The 22,259-nt window shown below is 37.2% G+C and overlaps 1 protein-coding gene across 1 annotated transcript; it reads right to left on the reverse strand.

Moving 5' to 3' along the window:
• Positions 1-1,539: 1,539 nt before the first annotated feature.
• LOC128647502 (uncharacterized) lies at positions 1,540-6,786 on the reverse strand. The gene is made up of 7 exons (XM_053700287.1): positions 6,738-6,786; positions 6,546-6,653; positions 6,351-6,467; positions 6,047-6,223; positions 5,853-5,948; positions 5,285-5,751; positions 1,540-2,251 (listed from the first exon to the last, which is right to left on the reverse strand). The coding sequence occupies exons 1-6, from the start codon at positions 6,784-6,786 to the stop codon at positions 5,357-5,359; spliced, it is 942 nt and encodes a 313-aa protein (XP_053556262.1). The 3' UTR covers positions 1,540-2,251; positions 5,285-5,356.
• Between the last annotated feature and the right edge of the window lie 15,473 nt (positions 6,787-22,259).

Here is a 22,259-nt window from a genome sequence, read left to right on the forward strand (position 1 = left end):
TGGGTGTTGTAGGTAATGGTAAAATATCATGTTGCGGTAGTGTCTCTGGTAAATGGGTAACATCCCTAATCTCCATTTTTAGATGATCAAAGGTATCCCGGTTTCTAACATTACCAACAACAGACGTTGGAATATTCAGTTCAGCCATAGCTTTCATAAAAGTCTCCCAACCTTGCGGTGTTTTGCGCATGGTCACGTTGTGACTTTGTGTAGCGCAACGTACTAAGTCTAGTATGTTTGAACCAATGATTCTTTGGTTCTTGTAAATAAACTCCCCATTATCATTCCAACTAGTTATATCTTTGGCTTGTGCCATTTTAGAAAGAAGTAGTTCAGCATTTTTCTTAAACCGGTCATGCACATTGTTAACAACCTCATGAAATATTCTATCACCTTTTTCAAAGGATGCATCAGTTGTGTTATGATCGGTGCGTATAGATTCTCCCGGGGGCATTAATAGTGTTAACACAGATTTTTCTCTAGCGTCTTGCTTTGCATACACCAAATATTTCTGTAATACGGCGTTGTACTTTTTTATTTTCACATCCTCTGGTAAATCAAAATTATTTAATATTTCACCTATTTCAGCATCCAAACGGTTTGTCACAGCCCTGCGAATGTCTACCTCATTTTGTTGTGGTTGTTGTAAACGGTCCAACTGTTGTTTTGGGACAAGATACATTTTCTGTGCACTCTCCATCAGCTCTTAGTAAAGAGGGATGTAAGTATAGGAAGAGCAAATCCTAAAAGAGGCGCTAAAAATCCACCCCTCTGTGTCACCAAAATCTTCTTTTTACCCAGAGCAACGGCTTTATTACTAAGTGTTTTTATAATTTTACGCCACTTTTTAAGGTGTCCTTTCTGTTGCTGTGTCAAAGGTAATCTACCTTTAAGAATGTTTAGGGCTATTTCACATATAGAGGCTATTAAATCATTAGAGGCATCGCGTAAAATAGTCTTTCTTTGTTGAGGTGTTGCACGTCTTAAGGTTTTTAAAACCTGCCAGTTACGGATTAGTCTGCTAGACATGTTTACACGCCGCTAATGGTTGACAATGTATGACTAATAAATTAAAATGTACCCTTTTTTAATCAGATTTTTTTTAATTTTTTTTTTAAAATGTATGCGGCGGGTATATCAGGTGGAAAGAGACCGGTTCTTAACCGGTACTCATCGGGTGTAGCGGTTCTTAAGTCTACTAATAAATAACCATATGGTAATCGAGTGGCATCTTCAAAAGCTTCTAAAAAGAAATGTGACTTACCCGGGTACATTTGTTTTGCCAAAGTGTTGATTTGTAACTTATCCCGTGGGCTTTTAAAGAGAACCATATAGTTTGTGTTTAGTGTGATAGTTCTGTTTTTTTTACCCTGGCAAAACACATTTTGTACAAGATACATAATACTTAGATTTCTGTGGTGTACGTATTTTGTAAAAGCTTTTTCAATTTCACAACTATCACTGGCAACCTCCATCAGATCATCAACAATTGTTAAATTAATTTTACTAGGTGGAAATAAATCATCATCGACAAATGTATTTGGTAGACCCTCTATAAATTTTATATATGGAAAAGACTTTAAAAGTTCATCATACAATCTCTGCCAACAGGCATAAAACCAAACAATATTATCAGGTCTGTGGGACAGAAGCGTGTCAGAGTGATGTAACAGCTGTCTAACAAAATAACTTTTTCCAGAATTTGAAGGACCGGCTAAAATACAGGAAAAGGGGTGTTGCAAACGTGTGTCCATGATTCTCAATTAGTAACCAAAAGGTAGCGTTGTAAAGTCCTGTGATAATAGTCTCTTTGTGTAAACACACTTTTGTGTTTTCCTCAGCGGGCGTGTCTCAATTTGCCAGTATTGCTTGTTTCTGACAATAGACTTCTGCTCTATAAAAAGTTTCTTTTGTGTGTCTACACGAGAATTTGAAGGGTAATCCAACACTAGATCTTTTAAACTCTCAAAATTGATTATGTTGGTGTTAGCAGAGTTCAGAGTTATACCCTTTACTTTTAAATTCGTTTTTCCATTATTCAGTTTGTACCCGTAAGTTTTGGGGCCGGCAGATACAAACTCTGTGATGTGTGTACCTGATGGTAGTTCGCTAGTTAATTCACCTAAATAGTCACCTAAAGTTGGATTCCTATCACCTTCCTTGCTAACAAAAATGACAGAGTCTGTGTCGTGGTAGAGACACCTCTCCTGCAGTCCGTCCAAAACTCTGTACAATTCAAGTCTGGCATAAGCTGTAGTAAAACAAGCGATAAAGATGTTAGTATTGTTGTTAACTGTATAACGTTCTTTAGAGTACTTCCAGCTAAGCATAGCTGTTTCATCATCTAGGAAATGTAAAGCAGAGACTTCATAATAAGGTAGAAAAACATACTTGAATAACTCATCAGGGTCTGTCACTATTCTGGTGTTGGGTAAATTACTCCTTTGACCAAATTTGCCCCACAAAGAATTAAGAAACAATTTAGAGATCTGTCTTTTTGCAGGATTTACCGCTATCTGATCGGAACGCAATTCTACATCCTCTTTTTCTTTGTAATCTCTAATGTATTGGTTTTTTTTATCATCATCTGTACACCAATCCGGATACCCAGAGGCTTCCTGTTTATCTCTCAGATGTAACTTAATGTAATCTTCAAACAAGGTCTTTTTGTAGTTGTCAAAATGCCAAATTTCATAGATTTTAGAAATTTTGTACCCCTTTTCTACAGCTACCTGAATTTCATTCGTACACCATGTACCCGTCAGCGCACGCTGTTCATCGCCATGTTCGCACTGCGTCGTGTTGTTATCGGTGGCGCAGGTCAGACATAGCGGGAACATGAGTTTACCATTTAATTTCAAAGGTAGAACAGGAAAAAACAAACCTCTGGGTGGAATCATTTGTACTTTAGCAATACCAAAGTAAAAATTAATGTTCCTGAAATTCTCATAAATGATTCGTGGATGACCCACGGGGTAAGCTTTTGTCTTGTTTACAAATGGGTATAAACTGGTAAAATCATAGTAGTGTATGCTTTCACCCGGCTCTGTTTTGTGGTACAATTTAATGGCATTTGTGCGCCCACCATAAAGAGCGTCTCTGGGATCCAGGGGTTTTGGGAACTGCTTTTCAATGAGAAAAGCATGTAGTTCGGTGTCTGAGGATAACATATCTGTCCACTCGTGTTCCCAAAGCTCGCGGACCTCAAAACCGCATGACAGTAAGAAGTATTTTTTAATGAGATGTTTGTAATATAATTGTCCGTAGGTGGTACCTGTGACATTGTTTACATCATTTTCGTTGTAACAAACAGGACAACCGTGGTAAAAACATCCCTGAAATTCAAATGCCGTAGGGATGTTATTTATCACGCTGTAACCGTCCAAATAGTATTTACCCACTTTTCGTTCACCCCTATGTAAAGCGTGTTGTATGTTAATATTTTCCTTATGTGAGATGTACAGAAGCCACTGTATGGAGGATGTAGAGTACCGTTTTTGTGTCTTGTGGTAATTATCACAGGGGACTATAGCGATGGTGTTTTCAGGTAAAAAGTTGAACCGGTACATAGTCATGCATACAGATGCTAGTGTAGTGAGTTGGAAAGGGTCAATACAGTTCACAACAAAATCCTGCTCACCATTTTCTTTGTAAATAACATCTTCTTTGAGCGTCATATCCATGACGCTGTTTCTAAAACATACACAAGCCAATCTTAAAACCTCTACATCCTGCTTACAATATGTTTTAAGTTCATTCTGAAAATCAAATGTTTTATGCTTGTTCTCATCGTACCATTTCAAAAAATCTCCCAAGCTAATGCACCATCTATCGAACTAGCGTAAACATAATTTGGTTTGTGTACACCTGTTTCTTGCGTACATTCAAAATCATAAACTATGTATGTAGTGTTTGATGTTGGGGGTTTGTAAGGCCTCATGTAACACAGGTGGGTGTCAAGCTCATCAATCTTACAACGGCAAACTTTACAGGTTGGAGGGACACATTTGTGACCATCTTTCCTAACATAACCACAACATTTCTCACAATATTCTTTGGCAACACAATCTACTTTACCATCTTTTGCTAATTCAATGTGCAAAGTCAAACACATCTGCGAACGAACAAAAACACGACAACTGGAACAGCGATCTATTTCAGATGTAATGTCAACACAATTCTTTCTGTGACAAGCCCTACAAAAGTATCTGCATGTGTGTTTGTTCTTGTGATGAAAAACAGACTGACAATACTGACAGAAGAAATCATTCCCGATAAATGATTTAATGTTTTTAATACCGTAGTAATGTTTATCATGGTACAGAATAAATAATACTTTATCCGCACAGTGCTCACTTGTACAAAAATACTGCCAGGAACCCTGATTGTGATAAAGTATTTTTATTGTAACATTCAAATGTTTTTCAAAAGCGTGAATATCACTAAAAGTAACAAGTCTATCATCCGGTATGTGTAGTATTTTGTGCATCTCCCTGGCTTGTTCGATTAGTATGGCATCTGTAGCAACACTTTTACCCTCTAAAAGAGCTTTGAGACTGGCTGCCAAACACAAATTATTATCATAGTTATTAAAATTAAACAAAAATTGTCTTTTTGTATTTAAGATGGTGCTATAGGTAATGGAACGCAACTTTCTACGTCTCAAAATACCGCCTGCTCTATTTCTAATAATAATGACAACAAGCCTTAAACAGCCATTACCGATACACTCGGCATTACTCTGCAACAACCCTGCAACATTTCTTAAAAAAGAATCAGCATTTAGACAATCCACATCCCTTCTCAAAGAATACAAAGGTCTCTCCAGTTCATCACCTTCTAACCGCAACTGAACTAGATCACCAACCCTTATTTCAGTACGGATCTTACTCATTATATTTTCTATCGCATCATACACAATCTGTACAGCCTCTTCAAATGAATTTAACCTGTCCAGGTTAATAAATCTGAAATGTTCATAGAACATGGTTGTACGAAAACGATTAAGCTGTCTTTCATAGCTGGCTATGTGTTCTAAAAAAACAGTGTCATGGTTCTGTTCAGGGGTGTGTTCAACATCTGGTTCTGTAAGAGCTTGACTATGTACGGATTCTGGTTGAAGCTGTGAATGTGTTTCTGATACTGTATGTGTATTGTGACATGCTGGCTCACCTACAGAATCTTGTGGTATGGGTAATTGATTAGTGTTATACCTTGATGGTGTAGACCGCCGCAGACGGCGCACCCTTCTCAACATCTTTATTGCTTTTTTCACACTTCTTACCCTGTACGATCTTTTTAGTCTTTTTAGTCGTCTAGCTGTCCTATAGTTCAATCCGTGTCCAACCATTGATAGTCACGCGGTCCCGGTCTTATGATCATCCTGTTTCTGCTGAAAATCTACATCAACATTGTTCATGAGATTAAAAGAGGTGAAATAGTGAAAGAAACAATTTATGAAATTGCGCTGAAAGTTATCAAAATTATGTTGTAGTGTGTTCAAGTCCTTTCTTAAGCCGACGCAGTTTAAACACTGCTTATCCGTTAAACACTCATCATTTTCTGAATTGTGTGTGTTGTTTGTGAGACTCTGCAAGGGCATTCTACGTTTTGTCACTTTAGAAATCTTATTGTCTGTTCTTGGCTTTTTTCTTGGTTTATTTTCAGCTGGACACTTGATTTTGTCTCTTGGAACCTCAGCTTTTGGCTCTTCACAGTCCTCTATTATCACTATTGCATCGGCTGATGAATCTAATAGAACAAATACAAATTTGTCTAAATATTTGTGTAAGTACATAATTAAAAGTTTTTTTTTTTTGTTTTTTTTGTTTTTTAAAAACAATCAAACTTACTTTTCATTTTTTTTGTCTTTTCTTTTACATTTTCTTTGGTCTGTGGTATGTGTACGTCCGCTGTTACAGTTATTTTTTTCGTTCGCTTAGGTGTTTCTGAAAAAAAAAAAAAAAGAAAAAGAAAAAAGGATATTTAGAATAGTATTTAACAGTAATATTAAGAGAGATATTCGCTTAGGTTGCTTTAAACTGACCATTTATTACAAGAGTCTGCGTCTCCTCATCATCCCAAACCATCTGTTTGACCTTGGCATTAAAATCCATTTTCCTTTTCATAACATTCTTACGAGGCGCTGGCGGCGGCACATACGTTTGGATATTATTAACATACGGCGTTGTAAACAGGTCTGTATCATCAGAAATGTATGCACCTATTAAAATAAATATAAAGCTATGTATACATACATATATATAGAGAGAGGCTTAGCTTAACAATATAAACACATGAAATAATGTTTGCATAGCTTAAAACATACAGATTAGCAAAACAAATCTTACCATTACTGTTATGATCAGCGGTCTGTTTTGATGTCATCACAGCGCCAGTTGTAGTAAGGTCTTGTAATTGCTCTGTTTCTTCAACCGCGGCCAAAAATCGTGCATCGGACATAGCTTCTGTAAAGTTAAAACAAACAGTTTTAAAATTTTGTTTTTACAATTTACAGTAGTTAAAACATATTTTAGCAGGCTTACCATCTGTACTAAAATATTTTGTACTGTCTATTTCGCCAGCGATTGCAAGCAGTTCGGCTAAAGCATTTTCATTTGTTATATTCAGTATTTGTGAGTCTGTCATATAACCTGTGAACATAAATTATCTTGTCATTTCTTAAGTTAATGTAATTAGATGTACATATAGAAATAAAAGTTTAAAAAATGACTTACAGGCCTGAGTAAAGGGCTGAATGACAGATTGTTCAAAACTCTGTTGCATGTTGTTATCCTAATAAAGTTAGGAAATATTTCACTGTTAAATCATAATTAATATACACATTTCATTTCAGATACAGATACCATTTTTTTAAAAATATAAATAGTTATAAGTAAAAATAACAGAGCTTAAGGCTTAAAGTACGGTTAAATCGTTCTACGATTGCTGCTTTAACACAGTTGTTTGCGACAAAATGTTGAATTTTTAATTTTTTCAATAACTTCTGTACTGTTCCATTTAAAAATTCTTTGCCTTTATCAGTCTGTATTTTCATAGGTACACGACCATCTTTGAATATTGTTTCAAAACCCTTTGCGATGCTTGGTCCAGTTTTATTATGTAATCCAACGCCCCAAGCGTATTTAGAAAAACAATCTATAACGGTTAGAATATACTTTATACCGTCATTATATTTATGGTAATCTATCATGGACACCAGGTCAGCTTGCCATTGTATATCTAAAGAAGATGCATATATTTTATTTCTTTCAAAAATACGTCTGGCTGGTTTATGTAGCGTATAAACATCTTGCTGATTTAAAAATTTTACAATTTTTTTTCTGTTGAATCCATATTTTTTAGCTGCTTTGTACAGATTTTCAACACCGCCTAATGACCCGGGGTTTATAGGATTATGATATAATTCTCTTAATACAAGTCCACGATTGACGTTAGCAGACTCCATTCTTTAGGCAGTATACAGCTATTTCATAAATCATTGATTTATATGATTTTTACGAAATACGTGTGAGATATTAGTCTGTTTTGAGTAAAATACATGTCCTAACATGCCACATAACATTTTTGTGACAAAAAGATAAGTCCTGGCACGCCTCATTGTTTTTGGTTAAAAGACACGGCCCTAACATAATGTTAGAATTTCTGGCAAAAGACAAGTCCTGACATGCCTTATTAAACCTATTGAACATTATAGAGGATATATATATTAAGATTTTATACCCCCTTTTAATAGAATACAATATCAGAGTATAATTTACACATTTTTTAATAAAATAACATTAAACTTTATAGTCTTTTATAAAGCTCCTAATCAACCATATCAAAATAAGCTTAATAACCTCTTATAACCTTTTAATCCAAATCCTAATAAAAAAAACTATTTAATATCAATTTTATATCAAATACGTATTAAAAACACTTTTTTAATATCGATTTTATATCAAATTCGTATCAAAATCCCCCTTTTTATATCAATTTTATATCAAATTGATATCAAAAAGGGGCGTAAAAGTGGGAGTGGAAAGGGGCGGGTTTAGGGGAGGAGAAAGGGGCGTGTCCACCTGTCAAAAAAGTTTGACATAACCTCCATACTATTACTACTTGCGAGAAAAACCACGGCTGAAGTTTAGATCATCAGCCCTGAATAATAACTTAAAGGGACATCAAACCCCAAAAATTTCTTTCACTAGTCAAAAAGAATACAATTTTAAACAACATTCCAATTTACTTCTATTATCTAATTTGCATCATTCTTTAGATATCCTTTGTTGAAGAAATAGCAATGCACATGGATGAGCCAATCACACAAGGCATCTATGTGCAGCCACCAATCAGCAGCTACTGAGCCTATCTAGATATGCTTTTCTACAAAGGATATTAAGCGAATGAAGCAAATGAAATAATAGAAGTAAATTAGAAAGTTGTTTAAAACGGCTTGCTCTTTCTAAATTATGAAAGAAAAAAAATTGGGTTTCATGTCCCTCCTTGCATTAAAGGGAAAGTAATGTTATTTGTTTGCAGTGTTCTTATTTCTCATTAATGAATTGCTTACTTAATTATTACTTCCCGATTGCCTGAAAAGATTTATAAAGGCTAGTTTTGGACTGTGGGGTGTGCCTTGCTAGCCTGTCCCACCAGTCCCCTTTGCAACCTTCTTTTATCAGTTTTGATAAGACAGGCATAACAGCCAATTAAGACCTTGCGTCATATGTACGTAGGTACTACATCACACGATACTTTGCCCAGTGTAACCTGTGGACACATTACCTACACCCTTGTGCAATGTTACATTTTGCCATGCTATGCGGCACCCCAAGTGCAATTTTTTTTGCTAACGACAGTATATTGCAAACATTTTTCTATATAAAATTGAAATGCAACCATGCACATTTAAATTTTAACCATACTATACCTATTCATATAAGACATACAATTTTAAATAACTTTCAGATTTATTTCTATTATCAAATTTGCTTTCTTCTCTTGGTATCTTTATAGAAGGGGCAGCAATGCACTACTGGGAGCTAGCTGAACATATCTGGTGAGCCAATGATAAAAACCATATATGTGTAGCCACCAATTAATAGCTTGTTTACACTAGTGCACTGCTGCTCCCAAGCCTATCTGGGTATGCTTTTCAACAAAGAATACAAACAGAACAAAGTAAAGTTTTTACAATTTGCATGCTCTATCTGAATCATGAAATAAAAATTAGCTTTTTCTGAAGGTGTTGTTCATTTGTGTCAAAAAACAGTAAATTCTCGGGAGATAAACATTCACTCCCTGTTAGGTTGACATTACATTTAAAGGGACTGTCTAATCGCAATTAGACTTTCATGATTCAGATAGGGCATGCTATTTTAAACAACTTTCTTTACTTTTATAATAAAATGTGCTTTGTTTTTTTGGTATTCTTTGTTACAAGCTAAACCTAGGTAGGCTCATATGCTAATTTGAAGGCCGCCTCTTCTCTCAGTAAGTTTTGACAGTTTTTCATAGTGCTAGTTCATGTGTGCCATATATTGTGCTCACTCCCGTGGAAGTGCCAAGGTGTCAGCACTGATTCGCTAAATTTCAAGTCTGTTACAAGAACTGAAATGAGGGTGCAGTCTGAGAGGCTTAGATACAAGGTAATCACAGAGGTAAAAACTGTATTAATATAACAGTTTTGTTTATGCAAAATTGAGGAATGGGTAATAAAGGGATTATCTATATTTTTAAACAATACAAATTCCGGAGTAGACTTTTCCTTTAAATAGCTTTATTAACCTTTTTGTGCTAAAATTGCTATTTTTAGGGACATGCTGATCTTTCATGTGCATGATAGAAAGCATTTGAGCACCATGTCCCCTCTAACAGATCTCATGCAACCCAAATATGATGATGTTTTAGGTAATAATTTTGCTTGGATGAAACAGCCCACTATTCCTTTTGTTTATGGGTAACAAGAGAGGTTGAGATAAGTTATACAAATATGCCTTTAAAAAAATCCCTGAACATAGAACTGGTAACATAAAAACTATCCTTTTTTTTTCCTTTTGTCAAAGTTCATCAACATTTTTTTTTGTCCTTCCTGAAATAACCACTGATGTAGGTAGCCAATACCATAAAGAAGCTGGCACAATACTATTGGATATATTTAAATGTAACTATAAAATTAAACAACTAGTCATGAATATAGTCTACATGCAATAGTTTTATATGTTGTATAAAATGAATCATAAGAATGATAGTGTAGCAATATTTCTTCATGGTCCAAAATTATTTGTTTCAAGAAACATTAAGTTCAAAATGTAACTCCCCATAAAAATCTTCAGTTATGTGTAGTAAAAATATATATACAGTATACTTTAATTATTTATGTTTTCAGCTTTACCTGAAATGTAATATGGAAGTAATGGTCTGTTTTCTGACCCTGACAGGCATGTGTTGATTCTGCAAGATTCAGAATCTTGACCCTGTAACCTTGTACAGAGTGATTTCTTGATCAGTGCAGGATCTCATTTAAATCTGTCCCTAACTTGCCATAGCAATAAAGGTAAAATAAATATACTCACAGTCGCCTAGATTACGAGTTTGGCGTCAGCCTTAAAAAGCAGCGTTGAGAGGTCCCAACGCTGCTTTTTAACGCCTGCTGGTATTACGAGTCTGGCAGGTACAGGTGTACCGCTCACTTTTCTTCCGTGACTCGAGGCTATCGCAAATCCCCTTACGTCAATTGCGTATCCTATCTTTTTAATGGGACTTGCCTAATGCTGGTATTACAAGTCTTGGAAGAAGTGAGCGGTAGACCCTCTCCTGTCAAAACTTCTACCGCATATAGAAGTCAGTAGTTAAGAGTTTTATGGGCTAACGCCGGAACATAAAGCTCTTAACTAAAGTGCTACAAAGTACACTAACACCCATAAACTATCTATTAACCCCTAAACCGAGCCCCCCCCAAATCGCAAACACTATAATACATTTTTTTAACCCCTAATCTGTCGACCAGACATCGCCGCCACCTACATTATACCTATGAACCACTAATCTGCTGCCCCTAACATCGCCGACACCTACATTATATTTATTAACATCTAATCTGCCGCCCCCAACGTTGCTGCCACCTGCCTACAATTATTAACCCCTTATCTGCCGACCGGACATCGACGCCACTTTAATAAATATATTAACCCCTAAACCGCCGCACTCCCGCCTCGCAAACACTAGTTAAATTGTATTAACCCCTAATCTGCCTGCACTAACATCACAGACACCTATTTACATTTATTAACCCCTAATCTGCCACCCCCAATGTCGCTGATACTATATTAAAGGTATTAACCCCTAAACCTTGGTCTAAACCTAACCCTAACCCCCCTAATTTAAATATAATTTAAATTAAAGGAAATTAATTTAACAAAATTAAATAAATAATTCCTATTTAAAACTAAATACTTACAGATAAAATAAACCCTAAGCTAGCTACAATATAACTAACAGTTGCATACTTTGTATTTATTTTAACTAGGTACAATAGTTATTAAATAGTTATTAACTATTTAATAACTACCTAGCTAAAATAAGTACAAAATTACCTGTAAAATAAATCCTAACCTAAGTTACAATTAAATCTAACACTACACTATCATTAAATAAATTACCTAAACTACCTACAATTAATTACAATTAAATTCAATAAACTAAATTATGGAAAAAAAAAAACACTAAATTACAGAAAATAATTTTTTTTTACAAGAAGTTTAAACTAATTACACCTAATCTAAGCCCCCTAATAAAATAAAAAAAGCCCCCCAAAATAATAAAATGCCTTACCCTATACTAAATTACAAATAGCCCTTAAAAGGGCCTTTTGCGGGCCATTGCCCCAAAGTAATCAGCTCTTTTACCTGTAAAAAAAGAATACAATCCCCCCCAACATTACAACCCACCACCCATACACCCCTACTCTAAAACCCACCCAATACCCCCTTAAAAAAACCTAACACTATCCCATTGAAGATCCCCCTACCTTAAGCCGTCTTCACCCAGCCGGGGACAAGTGGTCATCTGATCCGGCCAGAAGTCTTCATCCGATGGGGCAGAAGAGGACATCCAGACCGGCAGAAGTCTTCATCCTATCCGGGAAGAAGAGGACATCTGGACCGGGAGAAGGCTTCATCCAAGCGGCATCTTCTATCTTCATCCATCCGACGAGGAGCGACTCCATCTTGAAGACATCCGGCGTGGAGCATCCTTCCAGCACGGCGACTAACGACGAATGATGGTTCCTTTAAATGACGTCATCCAAGATGGCGTCCCTCGAATTCCTATTTGCTGATAGGATTCTATTAGCCAATCGGAATTAAGGTAGGAAAAATCCGATTGGTTGATTTAATCAGCCAATCGGATTGAAGTTCAATTCGATTGGCTGATTGGATCAGCCAATAGAATGTGAGGTCAATTCTATTGGCTGATCCAATCAGCCAATCGGATTGAACTTCAATCCGATTGGCTGATTAAATCAAGCAATCGGATTTTTCCTACCTTAATTCTGATTGGCTGATAGAATCCTATCAGCCAATCTGAATTCGAGGGACGCCATCTTGGATGACATCATTTAAAGGAACGTCATTCGTTGTTAGTCTTCATGCTGGAAGGATACTCCGCGCCGGATGTCTTCAAGATGGAGTCGCTCCTCGTCAGATGGATGAAGATAGAAGATGCCGCTTGGATGAAGACTTCTCCCGGTCCGGATGTCCTCTTCTGCCCGGATAGGATGAAGACTTCTTCCGGTCTGGATGTCCTCTTCTGTCCCATTGGATGAAGACTTCTGGCCGGATCGAATGACCACTTTTGCCCGGCTGGGTGAAGACGGCTCAAGTTAGGGTGATCTTCAGTGGGGTAGTGTTAGTTTTTTTAAGGGGGTATTGGGTGGGTTTTAGAGTAGAAGTGTGTGGGTGGTGGGTTGCAATGTTGGGGGGGATTGTATTCTTTTTTTACAGGTAAAAGAGCTGATTACTTTGGGGAAATGCCCCGCAAAAGGCCCTTTTGAGGGCTATTTGTAATTTAGTATAGGGTAGGGCATTTTATTATTTTGGGGGGCTTTTTTATTTTATTAGGGGGCTTAGATTAGGTGTAATTAGTTTAAACTTCTTGTATTTTTTTCTGTAATTTAGTGTTTGTTTTCGCAATTTAGTTTATTGAATTTAATTGTAATTAATTGTAGGTAGTTTAGGTAATTAGTTTAATTATAGTGTAGTGTTAGGTGTAATTGTAACTTGGGTTAGGATTTATTTTACAGGTAATTTTGTACTTATTTTAGCTAGGTAGCTATTAAATAGTTAGCAACTATTTAATAACTATTGTACCTAGTTAAAATAAATACAAAGTTGCCTGTAAAACAAAAATAAATCATAAGCTAGCTACAATGTAACTATTAGTTATATTGTAGCTATTTTATGGTTTATTTTATAGGTAAGTATTTCATTTTAAATAGGAATAATTTATTGAATTGTAGTTATATTATTTAGATGTACTTAGGTGTAGGGGTTAATAACTTTATTATAGTGGTAGCAACGTTGGCGGACGCAGATTAGGGGTTAATTAATTTAATATAGTTGCGGCGATGTTGGGGGGGCAGATTTGGGGTTAATAGTATAATGCAGGTGGCGAAGATGTCGGGGGCGGCAGATTAGGGGTTAATAAGTGTAAGATTAGGGGTATTTAGACTCGGGGTTCATGTTAGGGTGTTAGGTGCAGACATATTTTTTCTTTCCCCATAGGAAACAATGGGGCTGCGTTAGGAGCTGAACGCTGCTTTTTTCTAGGTGTTAGTTTTTTTTTCAGCCAGCTCAGTCCCATTGTTTCCTATGGGGAAATTGTGCATGAGCACGTTTAGCCAGCTTACTGCTACCGTAAGCAACGCTGTTATTGAGGTGAGATGTGGAGCTAAATTCTGCTCAACGCTCACCTTTTTGCGGCTAACGCCAGGTTTAAAAAAACCTGTAATACCAGCGTTGTCTTAAGGGAGCGGTGGAAAAAAAGGAGCGTTAGCACCGCACAGCCTTACCGACAAAACTCGTGATCTAGCCGAATGCTTTAAAAAGGTACTGCAAAAAAATGCAAATTTTTTAGGCAAAAACAAATTTATAAACGTTTTTCCTAGACCTATTTTGTTAGCAGCTGTTTTGCACTGCAGTGGTTAAAGGGGCAGTAAATACATAGGTCCATATTTATCAAGCTCCGTACGGAGCTTGAAGGGCCGTGTTTCTGGCGAGTCTTCAGACTCGCCAGAAACACAAGTTATGAAGCAGCGGTCTAAAGACTGCTGCTCCATAACCCTGTCCGTCTGCTCTGAAATAACAATTGCAGCAAACAAGGTTTAATTGCATACAAAAAATGTTAAATGTGATCATGTATTGCATGTCTGCTTAAAAATATTCGGCTAGATTTAGAGTTCTGCGGCCAAAGGGGTGCGTTAGCTAGGCGTGTATTTTTCCCCCCGCACCTTTTAAATACCGCTGGTATTTAGAGTTCACAGAAGGGCTGCGTTAGGCTCCAAAAAGGGAGCGTATAGCATAATTTACCGCCACTGCAACTCTCAATACCAGCGGTGCTTACGGACTTGGCCAGATTAAAAAACGAGCACGATTCCATCATAGGAAACAATGGGGCAGTTTGAGCTGAAAAAAAACCTAACACTTGCAAAAAAGCAGCGTTCAGCTCCTAACGCAGCCCCATTGTTTCCTATGGGGAAACACTTCCTATGTCTGCACCTAACACCCTAACATGTACCCCGAGTCTAAACACCCCTAACCTTACACTTATTAACCCCTAATCTGCCGCCCCCGCTATTGCTGACCCCTGCATATTATTTTTAACCCCTAATTTGCAGCTCCGTACACCGCCGCAACCTACGTTATCCCTATGAACCCCTAATCTGCTGCCCCTAACCCACGCCGACCCCTATATTATATTTATTACCCCCTAATCTGCCCCCCCCAATGTCGCTGCTACCTACCTACAATTATTAACCCCTAATCTGCCGACCGGACCTCACCGCTACTCTAATAAATGTATTAACCCCTAAAGCTAAGTCTAACCCTAACACCCCCCTAAGTTAAATATAATTTTTATCTAACGAAATAAAATAAATCTTATTAAATAAATTATTCCTATTTAAAGCTACATACTTACCTGTAAAATAAACCCTAATATAGCTACAATATAAATAATAATTATATTGTAGCTATTTTAGGATTAATATTTATTTTACAGGCAACTTTGTATTTATTTTAACCTGGTACAATAGCTATTAAATAGTTAATAACTATTTAATAGCTACCTAGTTAAAATAATTACCAAATTACCTGTAAAATAAATCCTAACCTAAGTTACAATTAAACCTAACACTACACTATCAATAAATTAATTAAATAAACTACCTACAATTACCTACAATTATATCAACTAAACTAAATTACAAAAAAAACACTAAATTACAAAAAAAAAACCCCACTAAATTACAAAAAATAAAAAAAGATTACAAGAATTTTAAACTAATTACACCTACTCTAAGCCCCCTAAAAAAATAACAAAGCCCCCCAAAATAAAAAAATGCCTTACCCTATTATAAAATACAAATTGTAAAGCTCTTTTACCTTACCAGCCCTTAAAAGGGCCTTTTGCGGGGCATGCCCCAAAGAATTCTGCTCTTTTGCCTGTAAAAAAAACCATACAATTCCCCCCCCAACATTACAACCCACCACCCACATACCCCTAATCTAACCCAAACCCCCTTAAATAAACCTAACACTACCCACCTGAAGATCTTCCTACCTTGAGTCGTCTTCACTCAGCCGAATTCTTCATCCAATCCGGCCGATGTCTTCATCCAAGTGGGGGATGAAGAGGTCCATCATCCGGCTGAAGTCTTCATCCAAGCGGGGGCTGAAGAGGTCCATCATCCGGCTGAAGTCTTCTTTCAAGCGGCATCTTCAATCTTCTTTCTTCCGGCTCCATCTTCATCCCGCCGACGCAGAACATCCTTCCTCCACCACGAACTCCCGACGAATGAAGGTTCCTTTAAGGGACGTCATCCAAGATGGCGTCCCTCGAAGTCCGATTGGCTGATAGGATTCTATTAGCCAATCGGAATTAAGGTAGGAAAATTCTGATTGGCTGATGGAATCAGCCAATCAGATTCAAGTTCAATCCGATTGGCTGATTGGATCAGCCAATCAGATTGAGCTCGCATTCTATTGGCTGATCGGAACAGCCAATAGAATGCGAGCTCAATCTGATTGGCTGATTGGATCAGCCAATCGGATTGAACTTGAATCTGATTGGCTGATGGAATTATTCTTACCTTAATTCCAATTGGCTGATAGAATCCTATCAGCCAATTGGAATTCGAGGAACTCCATCTTGGATGACGTCCCTTAAAGGAACCTTCATTCGTCTGGAGTTCGTCGTGGAGGAAGGATGTTCCGCGTTGGCGGGATGAAGATGGAGCCGGAAGAAAGAAGATTGAAGATGCTGCTCGATAGAAGACTTCAGCCGGATGGAAGACCTCTTCAGCCCCCGCTTGGATGAAGACTTCAGCTGGATGATGGACCTCTTCAGCCCCCGCTTGGATGAAGACTTCAGCTGGATGATGGACCTCTTCAGCCCCCGCTTGGATGAAGACATCGCCCAGATTGGATGAAGAATTTGGCTCGGCTGAGTGAAGACGACTCAAGGTAGGAAGATCTTCAGGGGGGTAGTGTTAGGTTTATTTAAGGGGGGTTTGGGTTAGAGTAGGGGTGTGTGGGTAGTGGGTTTTAATGTTGGGGGGGTTGTATTTTTATTTTACAGGCAAAAGAGCTGTTTTCTTTGGGGCATGCCCCGCAAAAGGCCCTTTTAAGGGCTGGTAAGGTAATAGAGCTGGTATCTTTTAAATGTAGAATAGGGTAGGGAATTTTTTTATTTTGGGGGGCTTTGTTATTTTATTAGGGGGCTTAGAGTAGGTGTAATTAGCTTAAAATTGTTGTAATATTTTTATAATGTTTGTAAATATTTTTTTTATTTTTTGTAACAGTTCTTTTTTTATTTTTTGTACTTTAGTTTGTGTTTTTATTTGTATTTATTTGTAGGTATTTGTATTTAATTTATTTAATTATAGTGTAGTGTTAGGCTTAATTGTAACATAGGTTTGGATTTATTTTACTGGTAATTTTGTATTTCTTTTAGCTAGGTAGTTATGAAATAGTTAATAACTATTTAATAGCTATTGTACCTAGTTAAAATAAATACAAAGTTGCCTGTAAAATAAATATTAATCCTAAAATAGCTACAATATAATTATTATTTATATTGTAGCTATATTAGGGTTTATTTTACAGGTAAGTATTTAGATTTAAATAGAAAAAATTTAATTTGAGGTCCAGTCGGCAGATTAGGGGTTAAAGTGAAGGTAAAGTGAGAGCGGTCTTTTTCAAGTATTGTACTTTTACACATATGACATACAGAATCGCTAAGTTATTTTTAAAAAAATATTACTTATAATTATATTAGGCTTTGATTTTTCCCTACCATTCCGTTTAAAACTCCTCCTATGAGCCATTTCCTGATTTTTCATATTGTGACGTATAGAGCAGTCCCACCCGCTCTATACGTGTCTACAATGCTCGTGCACGGTGAGTATACGATTTGCGCATGCGCATTAACACGGTTACGTCAACAATGCGCATGCGGTAATCCCGTCCTGCTGCAGTTTCTAAGAATAATAATGGTTACTACCCTCCCTGAAATACAAGTTTGTAACGCATGCGCGAAACGGGGCCGCGCTCGCCTTGCCAGTGTGAGCGAGAACAACAAACGCATGCGCATAGCATACAAGACAATGCTGACGTCAAATGACGGCTGCCTAACGGCCTGAAAGTCAATTGGCTGGTGAAAAAACGTGACCAACATGTTAAAAAAAAAAAAAAAAAAAGTTGATTTCTGATATAGCGAGATGGAAATTAAAAACGGAGACAACACAGGATCAATGTAAATATATAAATTTTCATGAATGAAAGTGACATTTTTTTTTCCTTATATGTATAGGATTTAATTCAAAACTATCGAACTTTACCTTCACTTTAATAATTGTAGGTAGTGGCGACGTTGGGGGGAGGGGCAGATTAGGGGTTAATAAATATTATGTAGGTGTCGGCGGTGTTAGGGGTTAAAAAAATTGAATAGAGTGGCAGCGATGTGGGGGGGCCTCGGTTTAGGGGTACATAGATAGTTTATGGGTGTTAGTGTACTTTGGAGCACAGTAGTTAAGAGCTTTATGAACCGGCGTTAGCCCAGAAAGCTCTTAACTCCTGGCTTTTCTCTGCGGCTAGAGTCTTGTCGTTAGAGTTCTAACGCTCACTTCAGCCAAGACTCTAAATACCGGCGTTAGAAAGATCCCATTGAAAAGATAGGATACGCAATTGGCATAGGGGATCTGCGGTATGGAAAAATTGTGGCTGGAAAGTGAGCGTTAGACCCTTTCCTGACTGACTCTAAATACCAGCGGGCGGTAAAAACCAGCATTAGGACCCCCTAACGCTGGTTTTGACGGCTAACGCAGAACTCTAAATCTAGGCGATTGTAACTACAAGATTTTACTGTCCCTTTTTAACTGCTACCATTATATATATATATATATATATATATATATATATATATATATATATATATATATATATATATATATACTGTATATATATATATATATATATATAAATAAATAAAAACAAACACCTTATATATAATTATATATATATATACACATACTGTATATATATATACTGTGTATATATATATATATATATATATATATATATACAACCTATATTTATACATACCCCAATATATATTTATACATTACCCTAACCCCACATGCCCGATGTCTTGGGGTCACACTTGACTCAGATCTTTCTTTCATTCCTCACATTTAGTCCTAGGGAAGCCACCCGTCCCTTAAAATACAGAAAAGTTATAAGTTACACATGCTGCCATGTGTGAAGGGAGGAATATGACTAGTGCTGTCCAGAAACACAATACATGTTCCTCCCTGCACACCCTGCAGCATGTGTAACTCATAAGTATCCAGGAAAACATGGCTGAGGTGGCAACCCTAGCTACATCCTGCCACTTCCACCTTAAAAAACATCTCTAAAATTAGATATTTCCTTACTCAAGACACAACCTATATCTTAATCCACTCTATAATCCTTCCCCACCTTGACTACTGCAACTCTGTCCTCTCTGGTCTCCCTAGCTGCCGTCTAGCTCTTTTACAATCCATAATGAATGCCTCTGCCAGGCTCATCTTTCTTACATGTTGCTCTTCATCTGCTGCACCTCTCTGCCAATCCCTTCACTGGTTTCCTCTTGCCTCTAGGATCAAACACAAAATTCTGACTCTGACATACAAAACCCTCAACTGCACTGCTCTCCTCTATATCTCAGACCTAGTCTCCAGATACTCTCCATCCCGTCCCCTTCACTCTGCTCACAACCTACTACTCTCCTACTCTCTTGTTACCTCCTCACATTCCCATTTACAAGACTTCTCCAGACTGGCTCCCATCTTGTGGAACTCTCTGCCTCGCTCCACAAGACTCTCCCCTAGTTTTGAAAGCTTCAAGCGCTCCCTAAAGACTCTACTGTTCAGGGAAGCATACAATCTACACTAACCTTTCCTTATACCATCCCCTTTCCTTCATTGCTATCCCCTTGAACTCCTTAGCATGTAAGCCTAAGAGCCCAACTTTTTGCAGATCACCTTCATACTAGCGAACTCCAACTTTGCGACTCTTCGCAGGGCCCTCCCCCCATTTGATCCCTATAAATGTTATCTTGTATACCGCTTATGTTTATGGTGCTGCAGAATCTGTTGGCTCTCTACAAATAACCAATAATAATAATAATAATAATAATACATTATATAACTACTTTAATGCCCCTTTACTGCTTTATAGATAAAGATAAACAAAAGAAACAGTGTTGTTTTTGTTTTTATTGTTTCCTTATTATTATGCCACTGAAGCTTTGCATTTTTATAATGCATTTTAAAATATACATTTTTACGGCGTTGAACATATAGGGCTGTGTTTATCATGTTTGACATGATGTAGAACAGTTTAATAGTAGCAGCTAGTTTGCAATGTATTTTAAAGATTTCTTCAAGTTGAATGAAATGATTAATCCATCATAACGAAATAAAGTGTTTCCATGCCTCTGCAATAACTGTTTCCGTGAAGTATCTCCCAGTAATGAGCTATATGTGCAAGGCTGCTCATTCATATCTGGGAAAAAACACAACAGTAAAATATGTTTCACGTATTTCTGCGTTGCATTTTTTTTACACAATTTCCATGTTGCAAATTGTATACAATAAACCTCCCTATTCTTAGAATGTTGTTATTTTATTTATCCTCTTATTGCCAATAAAATCACTGATTGTGCTTATAAAGTGAGATAGATGCGTGCTAGATACTAATGTTTTTTTCTTTAATTAAAACATTTTATTTCACTCAAATTAAATGTGTTTGAACTACATTGGCTGTTCCAGTGAGATTTGGGTTATTTTCTATTTTATCACTACCTGCAAAATGGTAAGACATAGGATGTTTTTGCAATATAAAAAAATAACTTTTACTACTATAACATTCCAGAAGATCTGTGTCCTGATCAATGAGACATATTTTAATACATGGCTTCTGGTGCCTCTAAACCCGTCCTGTCTTTGCCCACAGAAGCCTTCTGAAATCCTCAATAAGCTCATCCAAAACTAATTGATAAAATGGTATGAGCTTTGTGATTATGTTTGTCAGCTCAAATTTTGTTGCCATTTGTATGTACTTATTCTTCATTCAAATACCGGTCAGATATTCATATATATATATATATATATATATATATATATATATATATATATATATATATATATATATATATATATATATATATATATATACAGGGAGTGCAGAATTATTAGGCAAATTAGTATTTTGACCACATCATCCTCTTTATGCATGTTGTCTTACTCCAAGCTGTATAGACTCGAAAGCCTACTACCAATTAAGCATATTAGGTGATGTGCATCTCTGTAATGAGAAGGGGTGTGGTCTAATGACATCAACATCCTATATCAGGTGTGCATAATTATTAGGCAACTTCCTTTCCTTTGGCAAAATGGGTCAAAAGAAGGACTTGACAGGCTCAGAAAAGTAAAAAATAGTGAGATATCTTGCAGAGGGATGCAACACTCTTAAAATTGCAAAGCTTCTGAAGCGTGATCATCGAACAATCAAGCGTTTCATTCAAAATAGTCAACAGGGTCGCAAGAAGCTGTGGAAAAACCAAGCGCAAAATACTGCCCCATGAACTGAGAAAAGTCAAGCGTGCAGCTGCCAAGATGCCACTTGCCACAGTTTGGCCCTATTTTCAGAGCTGCAACATTACTGGAGTGCCCAAAAGCACCAGGTGTGCAATACTCAGAGACATGGCCAAGGTAAGAAAAGGCTGAAAGATGACCACCACTGAACAAGACACACAAGCTGAAACGTCAAGACTGGGCCAAGAAATATCTCAAGACTGATTTTTCTAAGGTTTTATGGACTGATGAAATGAGAGTGAGTCTTGATGGGCCAGTGATGGGCCCCGTGGCTGGATTGGTAAAGGGCAGAGAGCTCCAGTCCGACTCAGACGCCAGCAGGTGGAGGTGGAGTACTGGTTTGGGCTGGTATCATCAAAGATGAGCTTGTGGGACCTTTTCGGGCTGAGGATGGAGTCAAGCTCAACTCCCAGTCCTACTGCCAGTTTCTGGAAGACACCTTCTTCAAGCAGTGGTACAGGAAGAAGTCTGCATTCCTTCAAGAAAACATGATTTTCATGCAGGACAATGCTCCATCACACGCGTCCCAAGTACTCACAGCGTGGCTGGCAAGAAAGGGTATAAAAGAAGAAAATCTAATCCACATGCGCCTCCTTGTTCACCTGATCTGTACCCCATTGAGAACCTGTGGTCCATCATCAATGTGAGATTTACAAGGAGGAAAACAGTAACCCTCTCTGAACAGTGTCCTGGGAGGCTGTGGTTGCTGCTGCACGCAATGTTGATGGTGAACAGATCAAACACAGACAGAATCCATGGATGGCATGGCTTTGAGTGTCCTTGCAAAGAAGGTGGCTATATGGTGACTGATTTGTTTTTGTTTGTTTTTGAATGTCAG

Source organism: Bombina bombina, chromosome 2 (genome assembly GCF_027579735.1).
Source record: "Bombina bombina isolate aBomBom1 chromosome 2, aBomBom1.pri, whole genome shotgun sequence".
NCBI classification, from domain to species: Eukaryota; Metazoa; Chordata; class Amphibia; order Anura; family Bombinatoridae; genus Bombina; species Bombina bombina.